The 22,339-nt window shown below is 35.4% G+C and overlaps 1 protein-coding gene across 5 annotated transcripts in view; it reads left to right on the top strand.

The window, feature by feature from the left end:
- Positions 1–22,339, top strand: part of LOC126856179 (papilin) — a 103,822-nt gene that overhangs the window by 46,134 nt on the left and 35,349 nt on the right. For all 5 annotated transcript variants that reach the window (XM_050604448.1, XM_050604450.1, XM_050604449.1 and 2 more), the window contains exon 2: positions 14,870–14,930. In XM_050604448.1, coding sequence (XP_050460405.1) covers positions 14,870–14,930 — 61 coding nt within the window. The remainder of the gene's footprint in view (positions 1–14,869; positions 14,931–22,339) is intronic.

Raw genomic sequence — 22,339 nt, 5'->3', positions numbered from 1 at the left:
AATTTGTCACAATCTTCTGGATCATATGTATGTCTGCCACGTCGCAGTTAGCGATAAGCAAACAGAACGTTCAAATAATCTCCTATGATTTACGATTCCGTGCTCTTGCCGTGTTTCATCACGGAATCGTGATGAAATTCACCAGACAGCCTAAACCAGCAGACGTATCGCCGCATGTCATCATTAATTGGCTCACTGGTGTAATTATTAATTGAAGCGACGATGTTTGGTTCGAGTTTGACAATCGCTGTTTATATTATTGCGATAAATACTTGGAAATTTCAAACGTGATCAGTATTCGTTAACAATACTTATTTCTTTTTATTAAATTAACTTAAAAGGAACGACAGTCAAAACAATAGTTTTAAACTTGTTTAACATTTTTTTAATATTTAACACATATGCTATTTGATTTTTAATATTTTTAAACTAGAATATAAAAAGATATTAATGATTTTAATTAATAATTTTACAAGTTGAATTATCATGTCTATTTTTAAATAATTATTTTTATCCTCAATTAATATAAAAGTTAATGAATACAGACGAGTCTTTGCCGTTGTCAGTTGCAACTATGTTTATGATGCTTTTAAAGTAAAAAAAATTCCATACACAAGAACGTCGTTGTGTCTAACTCTTCGCTTTCATGCCTTCGTGACGATGGACAAAATCGAACCGTTGGACGATAATGAGGGACCAAATGAACTTTAATATCCCTGCCTGCTTTTGAGAATTACCAGTCGCTCTCGTGTGACAAGATTCTTCGGAGCGAGACATCGACGTCTCTGTATAGGACGTATTAACATGCATCGTGATCCATCGATAGCAGTCGGAACCGGCGAGCTCGCGAGCTTATCCCGATCCAAATAGCGGAAAGCATTCCAGATGGATTGTCGATGACAGTTTCGCAGATGTCGCAATGCTGTCACGAAGGGACGAGTTTCCTAACGACGAATATAACGCGTCTCGCGCATTTTGCTCGAAATATATAATTTCGTTCATTAAAATCACTTTTGACGTGTGTCGAATTTTGACGCAAGTCCTGACAGATCAAGGAAATTGAACGTTACGTAGACGTAGATATTCATAACGGAATTTGTAATCGTGCCGCGCATATTTGCTATCTTGCTATCTCCACGCGCAATGTCATGTGAAGTTTGTAAAATTTATAGGGTCATACAGAATTTATGAACTGTTTCCTTCAAGTTCTTATAGACTACTTGCGGAAGAAACATATTACGCGCAACCTGAAAATGTGAAGCGTGCAATGAAAAAGTGTTATGTGAAATAAATATCATCATTTTGTTTTTTATTACACTTTAAAATGTTGTAATAATTTTTTGAGACTAACAAGAAATAATTAATATATATTATATAATATATAATTTTTATTGAAAAGAAGAATAATTTATATTTAAAAATTTTATAAATAATTTTAGTGAGATATAGATGAATTCTCTCTTTTTTTTAAGATTTCACTTTTTCCTAAATGTCCATTTATTCATATACTTATCTAAATTCAATAGGTGCATACAAATTATTATTAATAGCTATCTTATGCAAAATGTTTTTCATTTCTTTTAAATTTATGAATGTGCAGCTGCTGTTTTTTGAACTATACCTATTTCTAAATAATTTATTCAGCAAGCGATGCTTGCTGAAATTATTTCTTTTATATTTTAAATGAATATTTGCGTTCATACTTTGAATTTAAAAACATTTTAACATTTTTTCAAAGAAGCCAAATTTTTATACTTTACAATTACAGAATAAAAGAGTTATTTGTTATTTATAAAGGCAAGGAATAAATTTTATTTACAAATTATTACAATTTATTTACAAATTAATTTTTCCTTTGCGAAGCTTTTTTTATGTATATAATATTATTTTTAATTTAATTAAAGATTACATATATTTATATAAGAATTTAAAAAAAAATTAATTTAATTTTTTAATAAATGCGTATCTCTACAGCTCTACAGTTCTATAGGTTTGATAGAAAGGATTATAGGATTTCGATGTCTCGATAGACGTCTACACGGAGCCACCGTGAGCGAAGGAATTCAAAAAGGGCGAGAGCGAAAAAACGGCAAGCGGAGAAGCTATACGTCTGGCTGTACGTTTCGAAAGGGCGGGAACGAACGGCGGGAGCTCGGCTGGATCCGACTGAATTCGCCAGTATACTCACTACTAGTCCGGGTTCCGCTCAATTAGCCCATAGTAGAGACAAAGGGACTGCCGACAGTTTTGGTAGTCGCATTTAGATCTCCTTTTTGTTCCGGTTCTCATAAGCATCAGGGACGTTGGTCGAATGGCGCATTGAAAAACTGGTTGCGTTGAAAAACTGCTCCGATTTTTTGACGAATTTCGTCATAATTCCCATTTTCACGCTCCTTCGTGCAAGTCACGAATTCTACTAAATCTCGTAATTCTCTAATCGATAAAGGGCGGACAAATTGATTAAAAATACAAACACAAGCCTGTGCTTGTATTAATATATTTGTGTATTTTCCTTGATTTTAATATGCAAAAAATGTTATTAAAATACAAAACTCAAAAATGTATGAATGATGACAATAACAATTTAAAGAAGCATCTCAAGATATACATACACGAGGAATCTACACAAGTATTCATCTTTATTGCTTTGCACAGATGCATCTCTAATTTTTCCGAGATATCAAAAAAATTTTTTAAAATTTTAATGTTATAATCTCGCTGTGGCGGAAAGTTCCTTTCGCAATTAGCAGCAAGCGGAAAGTAATTGCGGCAGTAATTAGGGGGAAGTAATGGCAGCATATCGCTGATGTCACTCTCGGGATACAGATTTTTTTTCTTCAAGAGAACATTCTCGAGAACATTTTCCGCATAACGGGTGAAAAATATTGGCTCGTGCGAGACTCGCACTCTCCGCGAAATGCGAAACGGCGAGGCTAGACTAGTATATATGACGAAACTTAGTCGCGCGGTTTCCTACGAGGAGGCTATTCGATGCAGGTCACCTGAAACTGGTAGGTCTGGGGCAATTTGTTTTTCTTCTCCATCCACACACACACACAGACTTCCACGAACCATGGCCAGAGAGCTCGTTTTTCTCGTATTCGTGCCGGCGTGAAACTGGCCGCCCCCTCGAAGACAGTGAACAATGTTATCCGCAATTCTCTTCTTTACGCTCTTCGCGCAAGGTCGCGTTAGGTGATACGCGAACACTTCAATCGAATGATTCTCACAGTATACAATCTTTTTTGTTCTGCAATTTCTATCGAGCTTTCTTTTGCCGTCTAAATTTCACTTAAAATTAATTAATAGCAAAATTTTTATGAATTGTATAAAAAAGATAGAACATTTTATTATATATTATTTCAGTTTTTAATATTTATAGTTTATTATACTGATTGACTAATTTAGAAACTAAATTTTAACCGAGGAAATCAATAATCCCACTTGATCTCGCGTTATTTTGCAACGATCACTCGGCAAAAGTAGTAAAAATTTCGAGCTTTTTTACGGGTAAAGAAAAATCAGGTCCTTTCCCATCCTTTGCAGCTGATCACGTCACAAGCGTAAAAATAGGTTAGTGACCGCGCTTTAAAACTCTTGAGAAGGAATCGACTCCTGCGAAGGATTGGCTATGTCACCCACCGTTGAGAATTTACGCGACCTCGGTTGTCGAGCAGCACGAAAAGCTGGAAGAGACTCCCGAGGGAAGGCTCGCGCGCAATCGTCGCTATCACGCCGAGAAATCTCAAAGGGCCGTGAAAAGGCGTGACTTAACTCTGGCTAATGAATTGCCAGGCGAAATGATAGAATACGAGCGTGAGAGGAGAGACGGGATAATGCTGGAAACTGGAAGCTCGCTAAATGAATGAAGAAAAAAAGATTCGAAGAGGCAGAGAGAAAAAGAGAAAGAGGAAAAGAGATCGGTAAATAATTTACATGTATGGATTTGCGTGTGGATGCAGAAAGAGATGGAAAAAAAGCGGAAGATAGGAAGAGAGAATGTAGACGAAAATAGAACACGGATAGACAGAATGGACACTGCGAATCACGTAAGTCACTTAGAAGCCGAGAGCAACGGACTTGTGCTAACGATACTATTCAAGGGTTTCCATCTCGCTCCTAGAAACTCGCATTTATGCATCGCGAAACTTTATGTTTGGGAGATTCGCGTGAGCACGTATTACGTTACCCTTCTGATCCTGTGGCATTCGACTGAAGCCTCGGAAAAGCTGCAGTTCGGAGCGTATGAATGCGAAAAATATTTATCATTGTAATATATATTATATTCAGATATATCAAGATATAATGCAATAATACAAAGATCAATTTCCAATTTCGTGAAAAATATTCCAGTACTGATTTTGAACAAGTATGGTAATAATTTTAAATTATTATATAAAGTAAAAAAAATTTTCTATATGTATAGGAAATGCTTGTTATGTATAATGCATCAGGTATTAATAATGTATTAGTGTATTTAGATAAATATGTTATATACAGCATATCAGAAAAAAAATGATTGAAAGGATATTAGAAAGAGAGAAAGAGATTACGAATTACAGAATTACGTTTATGCATTATTGAATATGAAAGATTTTTAGAAGAAAAATGTAATTTAACCTCGGCAGAAACATAATTAAAGATATTGTGAGTTTCAGGATTTTAATACCAATATAATTTATATTAGACTTAGACTAGAAAATTTAATAACGATAGATATTGGAATGTGCGATAGCGTCGAATGCCGGCGGAGATATTTTCGCAGTGAATCTTAGCCAAGGGAAACCATTAGTACGTCAAAACTTTAAGCATCGCAATTCTCCTCAAATCGCAGGATTTTTTCCCCCAATGGAAACGAACAGTGGTGTTTCAAAGAGCGCAAACGATAAGGATAGATGAAAATGGAGAGTTTCATCAGGCAGAGTAGGATTGGATGGCATCGCCGCAGGCAGAAACGACAAACGCATGGCATAGATACGGGCGTCTGTGTGTCGGCGACACACAGGACACCGTTTTCTTTGTCTCGTCCTACGAATAAGGGAGGTCCTTTCCCATGATCTTATCCGGTTCTTTCTTCTCGAGTCTATCTGACGTTCTACGCTATATACATTCGCAAAATTACGACACTTAACGACAATTAATGATAATTAGAATTACATTACCAGTGCATCGTTTATTAATAAATTATCGAGTGTACGATGATGAATTCCTGGAGTTGTCGGCGGAAGCAAGGAAAACTTTCTTTCCTTCTCCACAAAGTTTTTTAGGAGTAAATGAAGACGATCGAAGACTGAGAATGGTACTTGGCGTACCAGCACAGTATATGTCATGCATCTCTTAAGCTTGCTTTACTCGTAAAAAAAGGCAAATTATATGTAAGATCGTCTTTATAATTTCAAAAGCATTATAAATTAATAATGGCAAGCTGCAAATAAAAATCTGTGAAAGATGATAAAAATATCTACGTTTTAATTTGAATTGTATGTGTTTTAATATAATAACGAAAATAATGATAAAATAACAAAAGCAATTGATGTAACACGTAACATTCTTTATAGTGCATATATTTAGCTTTCACATGCATGCATACTTATGTAGGTGTTTCAGCAAAGGAGTCGAGATCGAGTTACGATTATCAAAGCTCGTGGCGAAATCCATAATCTATTTGGTTTTTATTTGGTTCTTAATGTGTTCTTGTTGCGATCATTATGGAATTAGGTACGCGTTCCGTGCGCATGATTAATTACGACCACCGCGACTGGGCTAGCACCCGGCTCGTAAGTCACGACCACTTTCTCACCGACGCGCGAACTTTGCACCTGCGGCTAAAGTACGAGCCGGGCTCTCTCTCTCTCTCTCTCTCTCTCTCTCTCTTTCTCTTTCCACAGCCACTCTCGAGGGTGCTGTTATCACGGCTGAATGAACCTGAGTGCCCGCGGAAATTCGCGAATGCGTGGAGCCTCGGACTAATGACGCACGTGCAGCGTGTGCATCTGTCGCGCGCACGTGCGCGTGAATACAGTATTTCATTGATGAAATACGATCAAAACGACTCGGGAAATGTCATACTATGAAATATTAGTCGTATATTGCAGGCTGAAATTATTTTTCAATCTTGATTTTTCCGCACGTTGATTTCTATGATTCGTATATAGAATGCGATCTACTTTTTGCCTATTTCTTCTGATTTTGTTCGAAAAATCTCTCATTTTAAATGCTATATTAGTCTTCGATTTTCTATCTCGAAAGTTGAAGGATTTATATTTTATAAATGCACATTTCTTACTTTTTTTTCCACCTTTTTATTTGAGAAATTTCTTTTTGAATAAATTTCTCTTTCAGTAAAATCTAAAACCAATATAAGTATAAAGCACGTTTATATTTCTAGCTACCAACGATATATAGAAATACAAATTTTACTGCTGATTTGGTAAAACTACAAGAAAATTTCATCTTGGATAAAATATTTATCGTATACATGCTCCAATAATGGTCGTGTCAATTAAGATATCATTTACCCGATTGTTCCTCGTGCGCTGTCAAATTTCGATTAAGGCACGTCGCGACGAAATGTCGCAACATAACAACGATCGGTATCCTGGTCAGTCACGATTGCATTCGTCGGAGATCGATACACCCGGGACATAATCCCATTTCGATACTGACCTCGATTACACTCCAGGGAGACGATCTTGTAGGACTCCTAATGCGATCATATCTCGAAGGGATTAAGCTTGCATCAGGCATGTGGATATCTCGAACATACGCGCTGCGTCTATTGTTCCTGGAAGGATCTGCTACCAATAGACCCGAATTAGCAATTACAGCGTCTAATTCCAATTGTTCGTGAGCATGTGACGCATAAATTGAACGTAAAAGAGTAAATTGGACATTTTTCTCAATTTTCATGGAAGTTTGAATTTAAAAATACTAGATGACTTTCAAAAACGATATATATAAATCAACGTAAATGTTGTTGAATTAAAATTGTACTAATTTTATTGACATATAGCGGTAAGTATTAGCTATATTATAAATTATTAGATTTTTATAGAGAGATAATTTTTTCTTTAGTAATTAGTTTTTCAAAATTTTAATATTTTAAATTAAGGATATTTTTAATACAACGATATTCATAATTTTGAGTAATCTATCTTATGTTGCCTATTTAAGAAATTGCTTCATTAACTCTCCATCCATAAATCAGAGGGTATCAATTATTGAACACGCGCGACGATAATTTTTACGTCGTGAACCTTTAAGTAAGCGCACTTTACGTGCGTACGCATTATTAACGACAGGTGAAGACAATTGTTCGCACGACGGCATGAGCTGCGAAATTACTTGAATTTTCTCTGGCTGGCGAGCGCACAAAAGGGATCCTAACCGCCGCTTTACAAGGCATTGTACAACTCCGGCCATCGGCAGGTAACGTTGGCACGTTCCCAAGAACCGGCCCCGGGCTAGATACTCATTCGGATAACCGGCTAATGTCGAGGTTTACACTCTTTTTCGCCGACGAATGGGATAGCAATCTTTGTGGCGGGCCTCCTTGCAGGCGCGATGCTCTCAAATATCTTGAATATGTGTTACCTGAATATCGAACTTTAGATGCGTATAATGAAGAGATTACGAGGCACTTATGGCATCGTGCACAAATTGTCGTGCAAAAATATCCGAAATTTTCATCACAGAAAAAAAAGTAATATATTCATATTTCCTGAACATAAATTTCTTTTATCATATGTTATTACGCTGAAAAAGATTGAAAAAAATTAATGCAACGGATATCTGATTCATCTTATTGATGAGACGACATTAATTATGTCACTCGTTATATCTCTTACTTTTGCAACGTTATTTAATTATGAGCTGAGTGAGATATTTATTAAGATTTTAATATGCGTTCATGTCCGATAATTAACACGGCAACGAGTCTTGACCCGTTTTTCTATGGCAAGTAGTTCGGCTCGTTTATATTCCGGCAAATTCTAACGAAGCTCGAGAGCGCGCATTAAAAGAAATTGACGGCGGAGCTTTCATATTATTACGTCGCGGCGGCATGACGGCGCGCTAAATTAACTACGACGGCTTAAACGCTGCCCGGGGCCTTAATCTGAATCCATGAAAATCACTCTCGGCGCTTGTAAATTGGAAACAACGAGCCGGCCCGTGCCAAACCTTTTTCGCGGGATAATTGGCATCGTAAATGCCATTATTTCACGTCGTTGTTCTTACGTGAAATTGAAAATTATAAATAAAAATTAGACATCACATTCTATCACGTATATCAGCGCCAATACTATCATCATACGTAATAAAGTCAATTTTTTTTAATAACTGCAAAGCCTGTAAATGACATATAATATTTTGTATATAGAGATATACTGATTGCACATGTATCTTAAATAATTTATATTTCTTATTTTATTTATTTAGAAAAATTTGATTTGGTAATAAGATCCATTTATATAATTTTTTTTTTTAATAATATTCTCAATTCAAAAAATTTCTTTTTGTACGCGTATCTATATCAATTTTATTTATTTTTTTTTTTTTTATTTTTGCAACAATTATTTTTAGCTATTTATTCTAATATTTGACAAATAGGGCTGCGCACAATCGGTGGTTTTGTTGGAGGAAAATCAGGCATTACCTTTGTGAGGAACGTGAAACATCTGGTATGTAATCGACGGAAAGCACTTTGCGACGATGATTACGGTCCATCCGCGAGCACCGCAATGTCCACAGTAATCACGCTCGATTGCAAGGTGTGGACGGCCCGGCTTCAAAAAGCGATCGATTTCTCGCGCGCATTCCCGAAAATTACACGGCTGGCGATTCGTGCAAATAACTCTCATTACGTGACACACACGTGTGTAAAACGAAGTTGGGAAAAAGTCTGTTGTTGAGTTCTGCTTTTGAGTGGCGGCAGCAAAGCGCAAATTACTTTATAGAGATGCGATTTCTAATTCTTTATTTGTGAATAATTAATTCCATTAGCGATTTCAATCTACAAATCTGTACTCCTATATTCGCGAGAGATTATTATATTTTAATAATTCGCGAATATTTCGCTCGTAAAACTCACATAATTTTTCTAATGCAGCTGCTTTGAAAATCTGACAGATAGTTTACAGTTGAATGCTTAATCTATCTATCGTAATCGTATCTATCTATCACGGTGACGTGGATGCAACGGAAAGGTGGTGTAGCAGTCACGGATGCAGCAACGCGGATGTGCAATCTGGAATTATATTCCGAACACCTATAATATCCTCTCTTACAGCTCTTTATTCTCCTCCATCGTTTAAAGTAATGCATTAATCGCCGATCCGCGCCTTGGATTGTTCATCGAGCGAGCGACGGAACCGCAAGATGCGTGAGAGGTCAAATGTTAAACGTTTCCCCACGATTACGAGGGCAAAAATATTTTATAGCATAGGTGCATTTAATGGGTTAGTGTTATGCGCCGTGTACATGAATGTACGCAGTACACGGTCTCTCGAACAGCTGTCGGGATAAGTTATAATGTGTTGTAATATGCACGCGCTATTATATCGGAATTATATCAAAATTGTATACGATGACATGTATCGTAGATACTAATAATTATCATTTATTTGTTCAAATCCAAACTATAATAATGTGTTTTACCGCAAATGTCATAAATCGCACGATAATTACGCAGAATAATAGATTTTGTGTAATGGGAATCAAACGATATTTTGTTATTTGTCACGATGCCCATAACAATGCATCATGCATAATCTCATCAGACAATTGTTGGCGGAACTTTTGTCAGCGCGTCTGTTTCGCGATGAATAATTCGCATAAATTCAAATAACACTGAAAAAAAAAGCTCGTAGCGTACACGTAGTTGCCCAATAGTTGGAACGACAAGACGTGAGGAGCATTTATGAGAAATTTATGCCATAAATTTTACGCGCCAACGGCGCACTCGAATCCGCGACACTCGAGACGAAAGTTCTAGCCGGAACATTCTCAAGTGCACATCGTTAATAGGTCATTACGCAAGCGTCATGGAAATCGATAATTAATTGATCGGGCAAGAGTGCGCGGACCCTTTCGCTAAGGATGCTAATTGACTCTTGAATATTTATGATTAACGAATTAGCAGCGTTGCAGTTCGTATAATCTCGCCTTCGAAGAGAAGAACGTGTCCCCAAAATCATTTCTTAATCCAAGTGTTTAACACTCGACTCGCTTCATTTAAATTCGGCATCTCATTTTGCAGTTCTTATCATCCGTTGCCATTTCATTCGTGCTTTGATCGATTCCGGTGATTAATACCGATCCGGTGATTACACGCCAATTAATTATCCCGTTTTACATTTAATTTCGAGGAGTCACGTATAGTTCTACTTTCTACAGAAAGTTTCTATTCGAGACTAATATATTCGTTATATTATAAGTTCACCGCTTAGCCGATTCTCTTTCTCTCTCTCTCTCTCTCTCTCTCTCTCTCTCTCTCTCTCTCATTATGAATTACCTCGTGCATAACGTTTAAACGATATTATTGAAAGTTCTGTCGATGAAAGTTAATAGATCTGCGCGCAGTAAAATCTCTCTCCCCTCTCCCTCTTTATTAATATTATAAAAAAAAGAATTGAAATCGTGGAATGGCGATATTTTGATTATCATACACTGGCACATATGCCTCGGGTCGATGTATGCTGCACCCTGGCGATAGACCAATCGCGAGAGCGGTTGTACCATTATTAATAACCGATAAACCAATTACAATGTTATCGGATCGCCGTTATCTGCAGGTAGACCGCGCAAAAGGCTTATGCCAGCTCTACCTAGTCGTAATCTGATGTGGAAGCGCCCCGAGGTTCTCTTTCGCGTCGGCATACCATACCGATGCCTTTTTGCCACTTTTAGCGATACTGCTAGTATCGTTCTAGCGATACTAATGAGCCCGTTGTCCGACCAAAGATGCGCCTTCTTACGCCTGAATTCCATGGATACGATCGTGCGTTTCCCTCGCGTTCCACGGCCACGGTTCGCTTTTTTTCTTTCTTTCTCCCTTCTTTTCTCGCGTGACAGACGTAAAAAATTAAAAATATCTTTTAAATTAGCACTTTTGGAAAACTATTATCTATTTTTTTTTATATGAATAATTTTTATAGCAGATCTCTTTCTCTCTCTCTCTCTCTTTTCTTTTGAAGAAATATAAAAATTATAAATTATAACAAATAGAAAATAGGAGCGTGCATAGATTTATTGTTAAACTTCAATAGATGAATCCGATCTGAAAGTTGTGTAGATAATTGCGCATTATGGATAGCATTAGCTAGCGGGAAGAATTCCCTGCGCTGCAATGTGAAACAGCATGCAGTCTCGGCCGCTATGTATAATTGGACGTTCGGATCCGCGCGCGGTCGAAGAGAGGCACGGCTGGTCTAAGCCAAAGTTTTAAGAATGCGATCGTGGGGGGTCCTCGTTAGAGAGGGTTTCGAGTGCAGGGCTTGAATCGCGGCCCATATTTGCATATTCATGCGGCTCCAAATCTCGTTTGACGTACCGACAATCTAGAAGCAGAACTTCATGGGCGAGCATTGGTTGCAGCGGCATAATTAATTTAACACAAAAACCCATATTAATAATCATTATTTTTAATAATAAAAATTTTATTAAATAGAATATATAACGTTAAGAGTAATTGTAATATAGAGATAAAATTGCGTATTGCAAAAGGCGAGATAGCACATCAAATATGCTGTTGTTTTAAAATTCTAGTACGTGTTCGTTTCTGGAAGACGTCTGTTACTTGTCATAATAACGTCTAAAATTCTGTACCAAAAAATCATTTGCAAAATCTTATAAAAAACATTCGCATAATTCCAAATTTTAAATCAATTGATTATACATATTCTTAATATCTTGTTTGTTCTTTTATAAATGTATGTAATTTATCTTTTGTATTTCTCCGCGTAAAAAAAAAAGAAACGAACATAAGTGACTTATTGTTCTCCGATTTTACGCGCGCGAGATGCTTAAGATTATTCCCATCTTTGTGTTTGTCACCGATTTGCATATTTCTGCAAATTGGATATACTCGGAACTTTATTGACATTCTCAGAAGTTTATGAGAGAATTTCATAACTAGAAATTGCGCGCGAACTGTACACACTGCAATATGAAACTTTATATACCGACAAAGCCACCTCCGCAATGTACTGAGTGGAAGGAGAATTATTTTCGCAAACGGAGAAGCACTTCCGAAGTTTCCAACTCAAATGGCTCGATTATCGAGTACCGGTAATTATATATTAGAGCCACGCTGTTGGCGTGCGCGATTAGTTCGGCTCGCAATTAAATTATTTCCTCATGACAAAGATTTAAAAGGCGGAAAAGGTGAAAAAAAAAAATTGTCGTTGTCGATCGACGCTACGATTATGCTGTGAGAAAAAAATGAGCGTATGCCTCGCAGGTGCATTTAGTGCGCTGAAAACTGCGTTTCAATTAAACGATCCCACCCGTAGCTCCAGCTCGTGCTCCATAAAACTATTTTACTTAAGAGCTTTTTTTCGCAGCTGAGACCAGTTATGATAATTGCGGCCCTAAATTGCGATATAACCATCTTACGTTTGGCACGATTTACGGTCCATTTTTGTAGAAAAGTAATCCACGTAAATTGTCCTTTTACGATATAAATATTCAACGCTAAAACATAATTGTTTTAAAGAGCAGTCAAAGAATGCCACATTCGTTTTTATCTATTTTTCTGTCTTTATTTTATATCTTTATTCAATTTTTAGATCCGATCGATTCATCATTTTGTCGATGTGATAGCTCGCAAGCTCCTAAATAAAAGATTCAGAATTTAAACATCTCTATTTCTCTGTTCATTGAAATAAATAATGAACAATTTTCATAAACGATTGGAGAGCGCGTTATGCTCGGACTGCTCCGATACGCGGAATAGCCGTTGTACGTCGGCTTGAAACACGACGCGGTACAAAACGCTTGTAATTACCGTCAAGTAAAATCGGTATCGATAAAATCGATAAATCACTTCTCGCGGAAATATTAGAACCGCTAGCCGATAACAGACGCCTATATATTGGAGCTTGCCCATTCCGGATAACAGCGAGCCATTCGCAGTTCCGCGGGCATCGTTCCAAACCTGAATGACGCCTACTCGAAGAAGTTACGCAACGACGCGTGCCAATACACTGCAAAAACACGCTTGCAAGTATGTTCATTCACGATTATCGTCACCGCTGCTGCCGCTGGCAAAGACATTGCACTTGAGATTCGTGTGTGCCGGCATTCGTTTTTATTTTTCACACTAGTTTGTAGGGTACTTTTGATTATTATGGTTTAGATTTTTTTTCTTAGGTTTTTTTTTCTATAATTCTATTTAATTCTTTTTATTTTTAATATAAATAATAATTATGATTTGTTTTTATTATAATTTGTGATGAATATTTTGTGACAAATAATTGAAAATTATTTAAGATTAAGGAAGTATATGATAAATGCAAGTTAATATTTATATCGCAAAATTACGATACGTAAAAATTTCACATAATTTGACGCGATATTGAATTTAGCATAAGATATTTTATAGAAAATGATACGATATGATGTAAAGAAATAATCTGCTTCTCTCTTATTGATTATTGCGTTTTCAACCACCAGCGCATTGTTGTAAAAGCACTTTATGTTATCTAAAGCATCTTATGCTTATGTGTTATTAATATGAAATAAAAAGATCTTATTTTCTTGAAATTCTTAAAGTACAAAGAGTACTTACGCGCGCTTTGTTAGAAATAACAATAAATTTTTCTTTTTCTTTTTCTTTCCCAAAGTGTTCTCTATCTCTCTTTGACTCGACGCATATAATTTTTCGAACTATTTTCCGTTTATATTATTAATGTGAAAAAATTCTATGTTGAAAATAGATTATAATCTGAAAATACATCGAAACAAAATTAGGAAGAAGGGAGAGATATTACTGAACAATCTTTCTTCTTTGATCTTGGCATTCCCGAATACACGAACTCCTCTTGTCTTTCTCTTTTTTTTTTTCTATTTCTTCCTCTTTTCCTTTCTTTCGAACCGGTCATCTAATTTGAATTTACGATGAGACCTCGTATTCATTTAAGAGATTCACTTTCGTCAGATGGAGGCAAGAATGTATGTTCGATACACTGCGTAACACATAACTGTCTACCTGCCTTATTGACGTAAGAAGTTGCGAAACTACTTTTCAATAAAACTTATCCCGTTGCAATGAGTCTCATTAAAGCATCATCGAATTCTAGATCAAGATCAATTGTGCTAAATATAATTATAAATAGCTAATATAAATATAATTTGCGTATAGAAAATGAGAATTTTGTTTATTTTGCATTATTTATATTAATACATATTAATTTTATCGTAAATTTTATTTATTCTAACATGCATAAAAATAATTTTATCATAAATTTTATTTATTCTAACATGCATAGAAATATTGTGTGTCTTCTATTAGATGAATATATATTAAAATCAAATGAATGTTTATTAAAATAATATATAAAATGTTTATTAATATAAAAATAATTTTAATATAATTTAATTTATTTTAATTTAATTTATTTATATTAAAATAAATTTTAATATAAATAAAATAAATTAAAATAAATTAAATTATATTAAAATAAAAAATCTATAATCTCTTATTATATATAATACATAATACACAGGATTAAAGGTCAAATTGATACTTAATAAAATATTATCATGTATATATATATATATATATATATATATATATATATACATCTTTTTTATTTGATTTAACATATATTTTAAGATATATTATTAATGTTATAATCTTTCCTTTCAGGTCGCTGGGGCTCCTAATATTTCTTATAGCAGCACACGTACACGATACTTCCGCAAAACACGTAAGTCCATTTCTAAAACGAGTGATATTTATAGCATAAGAACAATGTTCAAAGCATCACGAGATACTTTGAAGCCCGGAATAAAGCCACGACAAGGGCCTCAACGTATCTTGACGGCATTCCCTCAGGTTTTATTGCCCTCTCTTTGATGATGGTTCGGGTTTCAAGGCCTCCCGGTCTCTGCGCAGATTATCTTGGTACACTTTGTTCCTAGGAAATCTCCGAGACAATAGGGAACATAAAGATTCCGTAAACTATTACGACGTAACCAATAATTACGGATGGCCTTCGGTGCTAATCTCAACCCGTGTTTTTCTTTTTCTTAAACTCATTTATCACGTCCCGATATTTTACATAGTGTAAAATTAATATAAAAATTAATGCTCGCTACGAGGAATATCCAAATGTTATTCCGTGATGTAAAGACAGTAATGTTTGGTATATTTGAATACGCGGCACTTCCTTCATGTGTGCGTGTGTTTGCAAGCTACAAAATGGCATTGATTTTGGTTCAGCTCCAAGATATCTAAATATAATACCATGACTACCAGATGTACCATTAATCCTTATAGCGAACTTTTTTCGAAACTTTTTATATATTTAACAATTTTTGACTGTAGAAATATATCCGTCTTCATCTCTTTCAAAGCGATTTACTTATTTTTATTCAAGTCCAGTTTTGGAAAACGTTGAACTTGACTTTCACGTTAATCAATGATATTCCGACAGTTTATCGTTAGATAATTTCGCAAATATATATACGCTATCTCCGATATCATCTTGATTACTTCATTTTGTCTTCATTTCGCAAAATTCGATTCTCGAGAAAACAGTTCAACAAGATCGATAAGACCGACGATGCTAAAAGCATAAAAGCGAGATCAGATTAGGTCCGATATGGGAGCTACAGTATCGCGAGAAAGTTTTCGGGATAAGGGGAGGGAATTTCGTTAGAGGATATTTCCATGATCTCCTCGACGGGACAAGAAAATAGAGGCGTACCGAACGTTCCCTCTATAACAGAGGATGAAGGAGACCGCGGTAATCTCGTTGCATGCTCACGGTTGTTGGTGCTTCTGTCGTGGACGTTGTTTTACCTGCACCCACGGACCCGCGTCCGACTTACGCGGGAAATAACTTATGCGAGAAGTAACTCGAGATCTCTTGTTACACGCGGCGTGTTCATCAGCGGCAAACCTTGAGCTTTTTATATCCGAGCTTTTTACCTCGCGCCAGAAGCACATCTTGTCGCCTCAGACAAATTGTCGACGAATGCCACGCCTTTTCTTGACCATGTTTTTATAATCTCGAATTGATATAAGCAATTTATAAATTGAATATAAAAATTTAATTTAAGAAATATTTAATTATAATATGTTTAAAGACACATCGCAACTCGACAACGTGGCATTTTGATAAGCACATTGCGAATTAGCGGCGTCTCTTTTCATATCAAAGCGAATTCGCGAACGCGACGTTATAAAAATGGGTTAAATGAACGAGACATTGGTAAATGGGTTGGCATTGCCAGACGGTTACAATTGCGAAAACCGCTCCTTGCAGTATCTGCCGCAGATTCTTCGACATTTCGCTCTGTCAGAGGGAAATTACATTTATAAATTTGCCGCGTATATATATGTATGCGCGCGCGAGTGGCGCTCCCGAGATATTCGCGAGGATCGACAATGAGATTATTAGTTGCGGCACGAAAGGGAAAAACCCTACTGACTCATGGCGGCTTTTTACCATCATCAGCGCACTCCCGGCCAGACTGCGTGGCTAATCTAAGTTAAGTGGTCATTACAGACGCGGAGGAATCTTGAAAACGTATCCACCAATCTCGGCGGCTGCAACCAACCGACATTGCAATGGTATGGCGTGAAATATGTTAAAGTGAACCTTATCTTGATTTGATGGCAATTAATTCTGTCGTATATAATTTGTACGTTAATTAGTATCTTTTCTATTAATCGCTTCCTGACTGATATTTATATGTAGCTTCTTATTTCGTTAAAGCAAAATTGATATAATTATAATTTCAGGAGCATTTATTAAGAGTATTTATTAAGAGTATTTATTAAGAGTATTTATTAAGCAAATATTACCGGCGTATGCTCGTCAAATTATGAAGAAATAATATTTGTAAAAGAAATTAATTGGATTCTTACAAGTTTCACATATTGAATTAGTATTGTTAAAAATACTAATTACAGAATTTGTCATAATAGCATAATATTGAAAGCAAATTTCGATTTTACTATGTAAACGAAAAATAAGAAAATACATCCTGATGATATAATGACGTAAAGCATACAAAGAGCACAAGTCGTCATGGCTAGCGAGAACAGCAAACGCGATTATGCAATATGTACTTCTGAAAATGAGGAAAGCATTGCTTATGGTATTTACACGATGTTTAAAAACGTACGATGAAAAAGATAGCTTCACTATAACTCGAATCGTGTATTCACCCATCAATTCCCATTATATTTGTCATCGTAAAAGAAACTTGTTATTGCTATATTGATGTTTCTATAGAAGCACAGCCTTCAACGTATAATTATTCACTAAATGTGATAATTGCAAAACACCATTTGTGTTTTTCTTTCTTAATTTTTCTGAAAGTATCAATATGCATTTTCGAGTTATGTTTAGTACAAAAATTCAGCGAGAATAATGTACAAATTTTGTATTCGAGCTTTAATTTTTCTGCTATTATGACAGATAATATTTCCAAAGCAGAATTAACAGAGTTTGTTTAAAAAATTTTATTTCTATTGTATCCAATTAATCTCTAATTATTAAAAAACATTATATTTTTATATTTATTTAAATACTATTTATTTATTACTTTCTTTTTCATGTATGTATATTGCCATTTAAAACATGTAGAGAAAGTATATTGAGAAAGTAATCCTAACTATAAATAAAACTTTTACATATGTTATCGACATTAGCTTAAGAAACAAAAATATGCAAAGCGTCTCATTTAATTATGAATTTATTAAATATATTTGCTGAATAATAATTTCTCTCTCTTTATTTTTCTTTCTCTCTTCTCTCTCTCTGAGTAACGTTTCTGCCACATCAATAGCGGAAAACTAAGGAATTAACATTTTCATATATAATATCGGGCAATGCATTGTGTTGTTACTGAACCACGATCGGAGAGATGTGTTCTCTATACAGTATACATGCTCGTTTAAGATTTATAACAAACCACACAATCGAAACTTGGAAAAAGCATCGTCCCTTAAGCTCGATTCGTCGTTCTTCGTCGATTTTAATCGACAATCTACGCTAGAAGCAAAAGATTCAAATCATGCATATTTTTGCGTCAACATATCACGATATTATCATATCTCAAGCCTATGCAAATTTAATAAGATTGCAGTAAGCTGTAAAAATCCTTCGCGATACCATCGCGTTCTGATAACTGATCCTTGTGCGCATTCGATGCCCGACGCGTCATTCGGTCGTGGAATTCGCAACAATTGGCCGGGGAAATGAGATATGACGGGCACATACGGATCTTTCATTCTCGTTACGCCAGTGAATCGGCTATCAGCGATCTCGCAGACGAAATCGCCATTACGTGGACCCACCGCCGTTTTGCGTCGGATGCGAGGTCAGACGGCGACGATATATATGACAATTATTAAGAAGGAGGCGTGTTGCGCCCGGCTGTTCACGGTTCATCGGCTGACCCCTTTGCGTCCGACGAGAGAAAGGCAGAGAAAGGAAGAAAGAAAGAAAGAGAGAGAGAGAGAGAGAGATCCATTTCCCCGAACCATTTAATTAACTCTTCGCCACGCAATCTCACGGAACATTCTACGACCGTCAAATTCCACGTTCCATGTACGACCGGCGGCGCGCATCTGCGGTAACTCCTGAGATCGTGGCGGACATGGCATGCATTGGCCGAGACAACATCCAATTATTGTTGACGATTTATATCGCGCGTTAGTCTAAAGTTGAACCTCATAGTTAGCGCGTATAAAGATAAATGTGCTAGTGCGTGCGTAGAAGCGACTTAAATAACAAATTTATAATTTGAGAGGTATTTAATTTTCTCTTACTACTTTTATTTCTCTCGGCGTTATCACGTTGCTATTAACGCAGCTAGCTGTACTTGTGTGTTTTATAGATTTTATTTGATTTTCAATTTTCCAGATACGAGATTATTTTTATTCGAAAAGAAAAAATAAATCGATAAAATATAGTTGCCATTATTATTCAATATATTAAAATGCATAAGCAGAACTGCATCAAATCGCGCTTTTTGTTTCTTATTCCTGATAGTAGAGTGTCGGAATGTACGGTGATTAATGATTGCTGATTGCCTTCTTGCCAGAGGAAGCTACCGTCCCATTGCAGAGGCAACCGCCGTGATAAAAAGCGTTCGTGGTTATCTACTGTTAGCGCGGATATTAGACATTAGAATTTGAGCACACCAAATGAAATTACATTTAGAGTATATATATATAGAATATCTACGAGAACTGCGCTTGAATTTAATTCATAATCGAAGCTTCCGTCGCAAATATACATATATACATACGTATATATACATATATACTATATATATATACATACGTATATGTATATTTGCTGATTATGCTCTTATTTTTATCCATTATAATGCAAATAAATAAATTAAAATAATTAAAAATACGATTTTACTGCTTTTTATTTTACAGATTCTGAAATTTGGAACATTTTGTATTTCTTATACTACTTTATTTAATATTTTTATATTAATTTAGTGTTTCTCTCTCTCTTCATTAATCTTAATTATTACAATTAAAAAAAAAAAATTAAATTTCACTTTTTAAATAATATAAAATATTGAATATGACAACACATAATCTCGTTTATGCTGCAACGAACGCTTGCACAAAATTGGGTAGTTTGTCACCGAGATTATATTAATCTCAGCTCAAGAAACCAGCTTTCCAGGGTCATCCGATCGGATGCAGAAACCCTCTTTGCGGATCATTGTCCTCGACGATATTGGATTACGTTTCACTGTTAACAGGTTACGTTTCGTATCTCGCCATGGCAGTCAGGCAGCAATGGTGAGTGAACCACTGCCACTAATCGACTGCGAGATCGATAATAAATGAATTGCGCTGTTATTCTGTCATTGATACCGTTTTACGAAAATTACAATATACATTGTTTTTTATTTTAATGAATTTATAACATATTTATAAATTACTTATAATATATATTTATAATATATTTATAAATTTAAAAAATATTTACTTTTTTATTATTATTAAATATTTATTATTATTTCAGCAACGATTAGATTAACCAATTAGATTCCTTTTGAAGAGATTACTTGAATAAATTTGATATTGAAAGTGAAATATATTAAATTTTACGAAGTTAAAAAGATTCATAAATAGAATATAATAGAATATATTACAGAGTGAGATTAAATCTTATACATAATTATATTAAATTGACTGTTCTGTAATTTGTATTAATTTGAATAATTAATAAATTTTAAAATAAATAATTAATAATTAATAATACTCTATAATACGTACTCTGTTGCATACTTTTTTAAGTAATAAGCGTGATTATGTAAAGATACAGATACCATTCCGTAAAGTCGTAATTACAGAGTAGATTCTATAATACCGCAGTACAATTAACCGTGCAGAAAAATCCCAAGAGCAAAAAACAATATTCGCCGCATCGAGTGTCTTCGCCATAATGAGACACGCGATTATGCGCAATGTAATTATTCAACTTAATTAACTATTAACGGCAAGTCCGTCGATCGCATGATTACTTTCGGTAATTAAGAAGAGAGCATCCCGGTAGTTGACATAATTACAAGACACGTCATATCGTCGTAATGCGAACAGCCGGGCCGCGTCTGGCATAAAAATAATCATTGCTCTCACAAGAGATGATGTAAATGCTCGATCTGTTCCGGCAGCTGCCCCGCTTTATGTCTCGAATCGGCATACGCGACGCGGTTAGTCACCACTTGAGAATACGTTTTAATTTCTCGATTTATCGCGGGCTCTCGCGATAATCGCTGATTAGTGTGAGAATCGCAATGAACTTATTTTTTCCCGACAATTCTGTTTAAACGGCAGTTCTAAGACGAGGATCCTCCCCGACGATCGCCTTCGGTTGCTATGGCGTCTAAGTGACTGTGCTAAATTTAATCACGTTCGCGCTTGCTATTATCGTACAATTCTCTGTCCATTTAGCTCTGCGATATGTTTGACATATAACGCGAATTAATATAAAAATAGTTTTGGCAATATCGTACATCTCATCCGGATATTTTTATATAATATAATTATGATAGCAAAATTCAAAAGAATTGTCAAGAATAGAACAAATAAATTTCAAATTAAACTATACGCAATATTACGTAAACATTGATCTAGTCGTAATTTCTATGAATAAGATTAAGAAACACGGACGTAGAAGAAGATTTGATATTTCAATGCCTCATTGCTCCTCGTGTGCCGCATAATATATTTCGCGGATTTAAATTTGATTTATGCGAGTATTTGAATTTCCCCTGACGCACATATTTTTTACAAACTCATCTTGCAGTGTCGTGCATCCGATGGTTTTATAGTCATACACATACCGCTAACATGTCATTATTATCGTTATATATTCCCACGTTGCGGTACATACAACTTGGTGGTCTGACGTGCCATGTTACAGATGTTCGGTGCAATAGGCATGCAGGAAGAGAATGATCTTATGTAGCGGTACATATTTTTTAAATACCACAAAACTTGAAATAGCGTAAAAATATTAAAATAAAATTTCGAAAATTCTACATTTCTGCTCATTATATTATTCATGTTAAATTAAACGTTAAATTCTCATTTTATGACTTTAAATTATAATAATATATTTACGTGGCGATATAACTCAGCGATTTCAGAAATTCTATCTCCTCCTTATCTGATTCTTCGTTAAAAATGATCAGACGACGCGATGACTTTATAATCGAATGAATCTGCGCCAACTTGTGCGTTTTCTTAAGCTTATATATTTTCGCATTATCTCGTATGTGCAAACCCGACAGTGCGACGATCACGATAAGTTGCAGATGCTCGTGGAGAAACCGCAAAGAAGAAAGTCTCCTCCCTGCGAGCTCGAACATACTTTTACTAACGCGGAAATGACGCGCGCGCTGCGCCCATCTGTGCGCGACCATCTCCCACGCTTAGTAAAAATTTTCACTGCAGCTGTCATAACCAGGACTGTAAATAACTGTATGAACGATGCATTTACATTGCATAACTTTCTATGAGTAGCGAGATGCAAGTGATGACCGTCAGTTTCAATAAAATCCTTTGGCATACCAATGAGATATCTTTTCTCTCTAAAATAAAGATTATTTGAGAGAGAAACTG

Source organism: Cataglyphis hispanica, chromosome 18 (genome assembly GCF_021464435.1).
Source record: "Cataglyphis hispanica isolate Lineage 1 chromosome 18, ULB_Chis1_1.0, whole genome shotgun sequence".
In the NCBI taxonomy this organism is placed as follows: domain Eukaryota; kingdom Metazoa; phylum Arthropoda; class Insecta; order Hymenoptera; family Formicidae; genus Cataglyphis; species Cataglyphis hispanica.
This window is presented reverse-complemented; position numbering and strand designations above follow the sequence as displayed.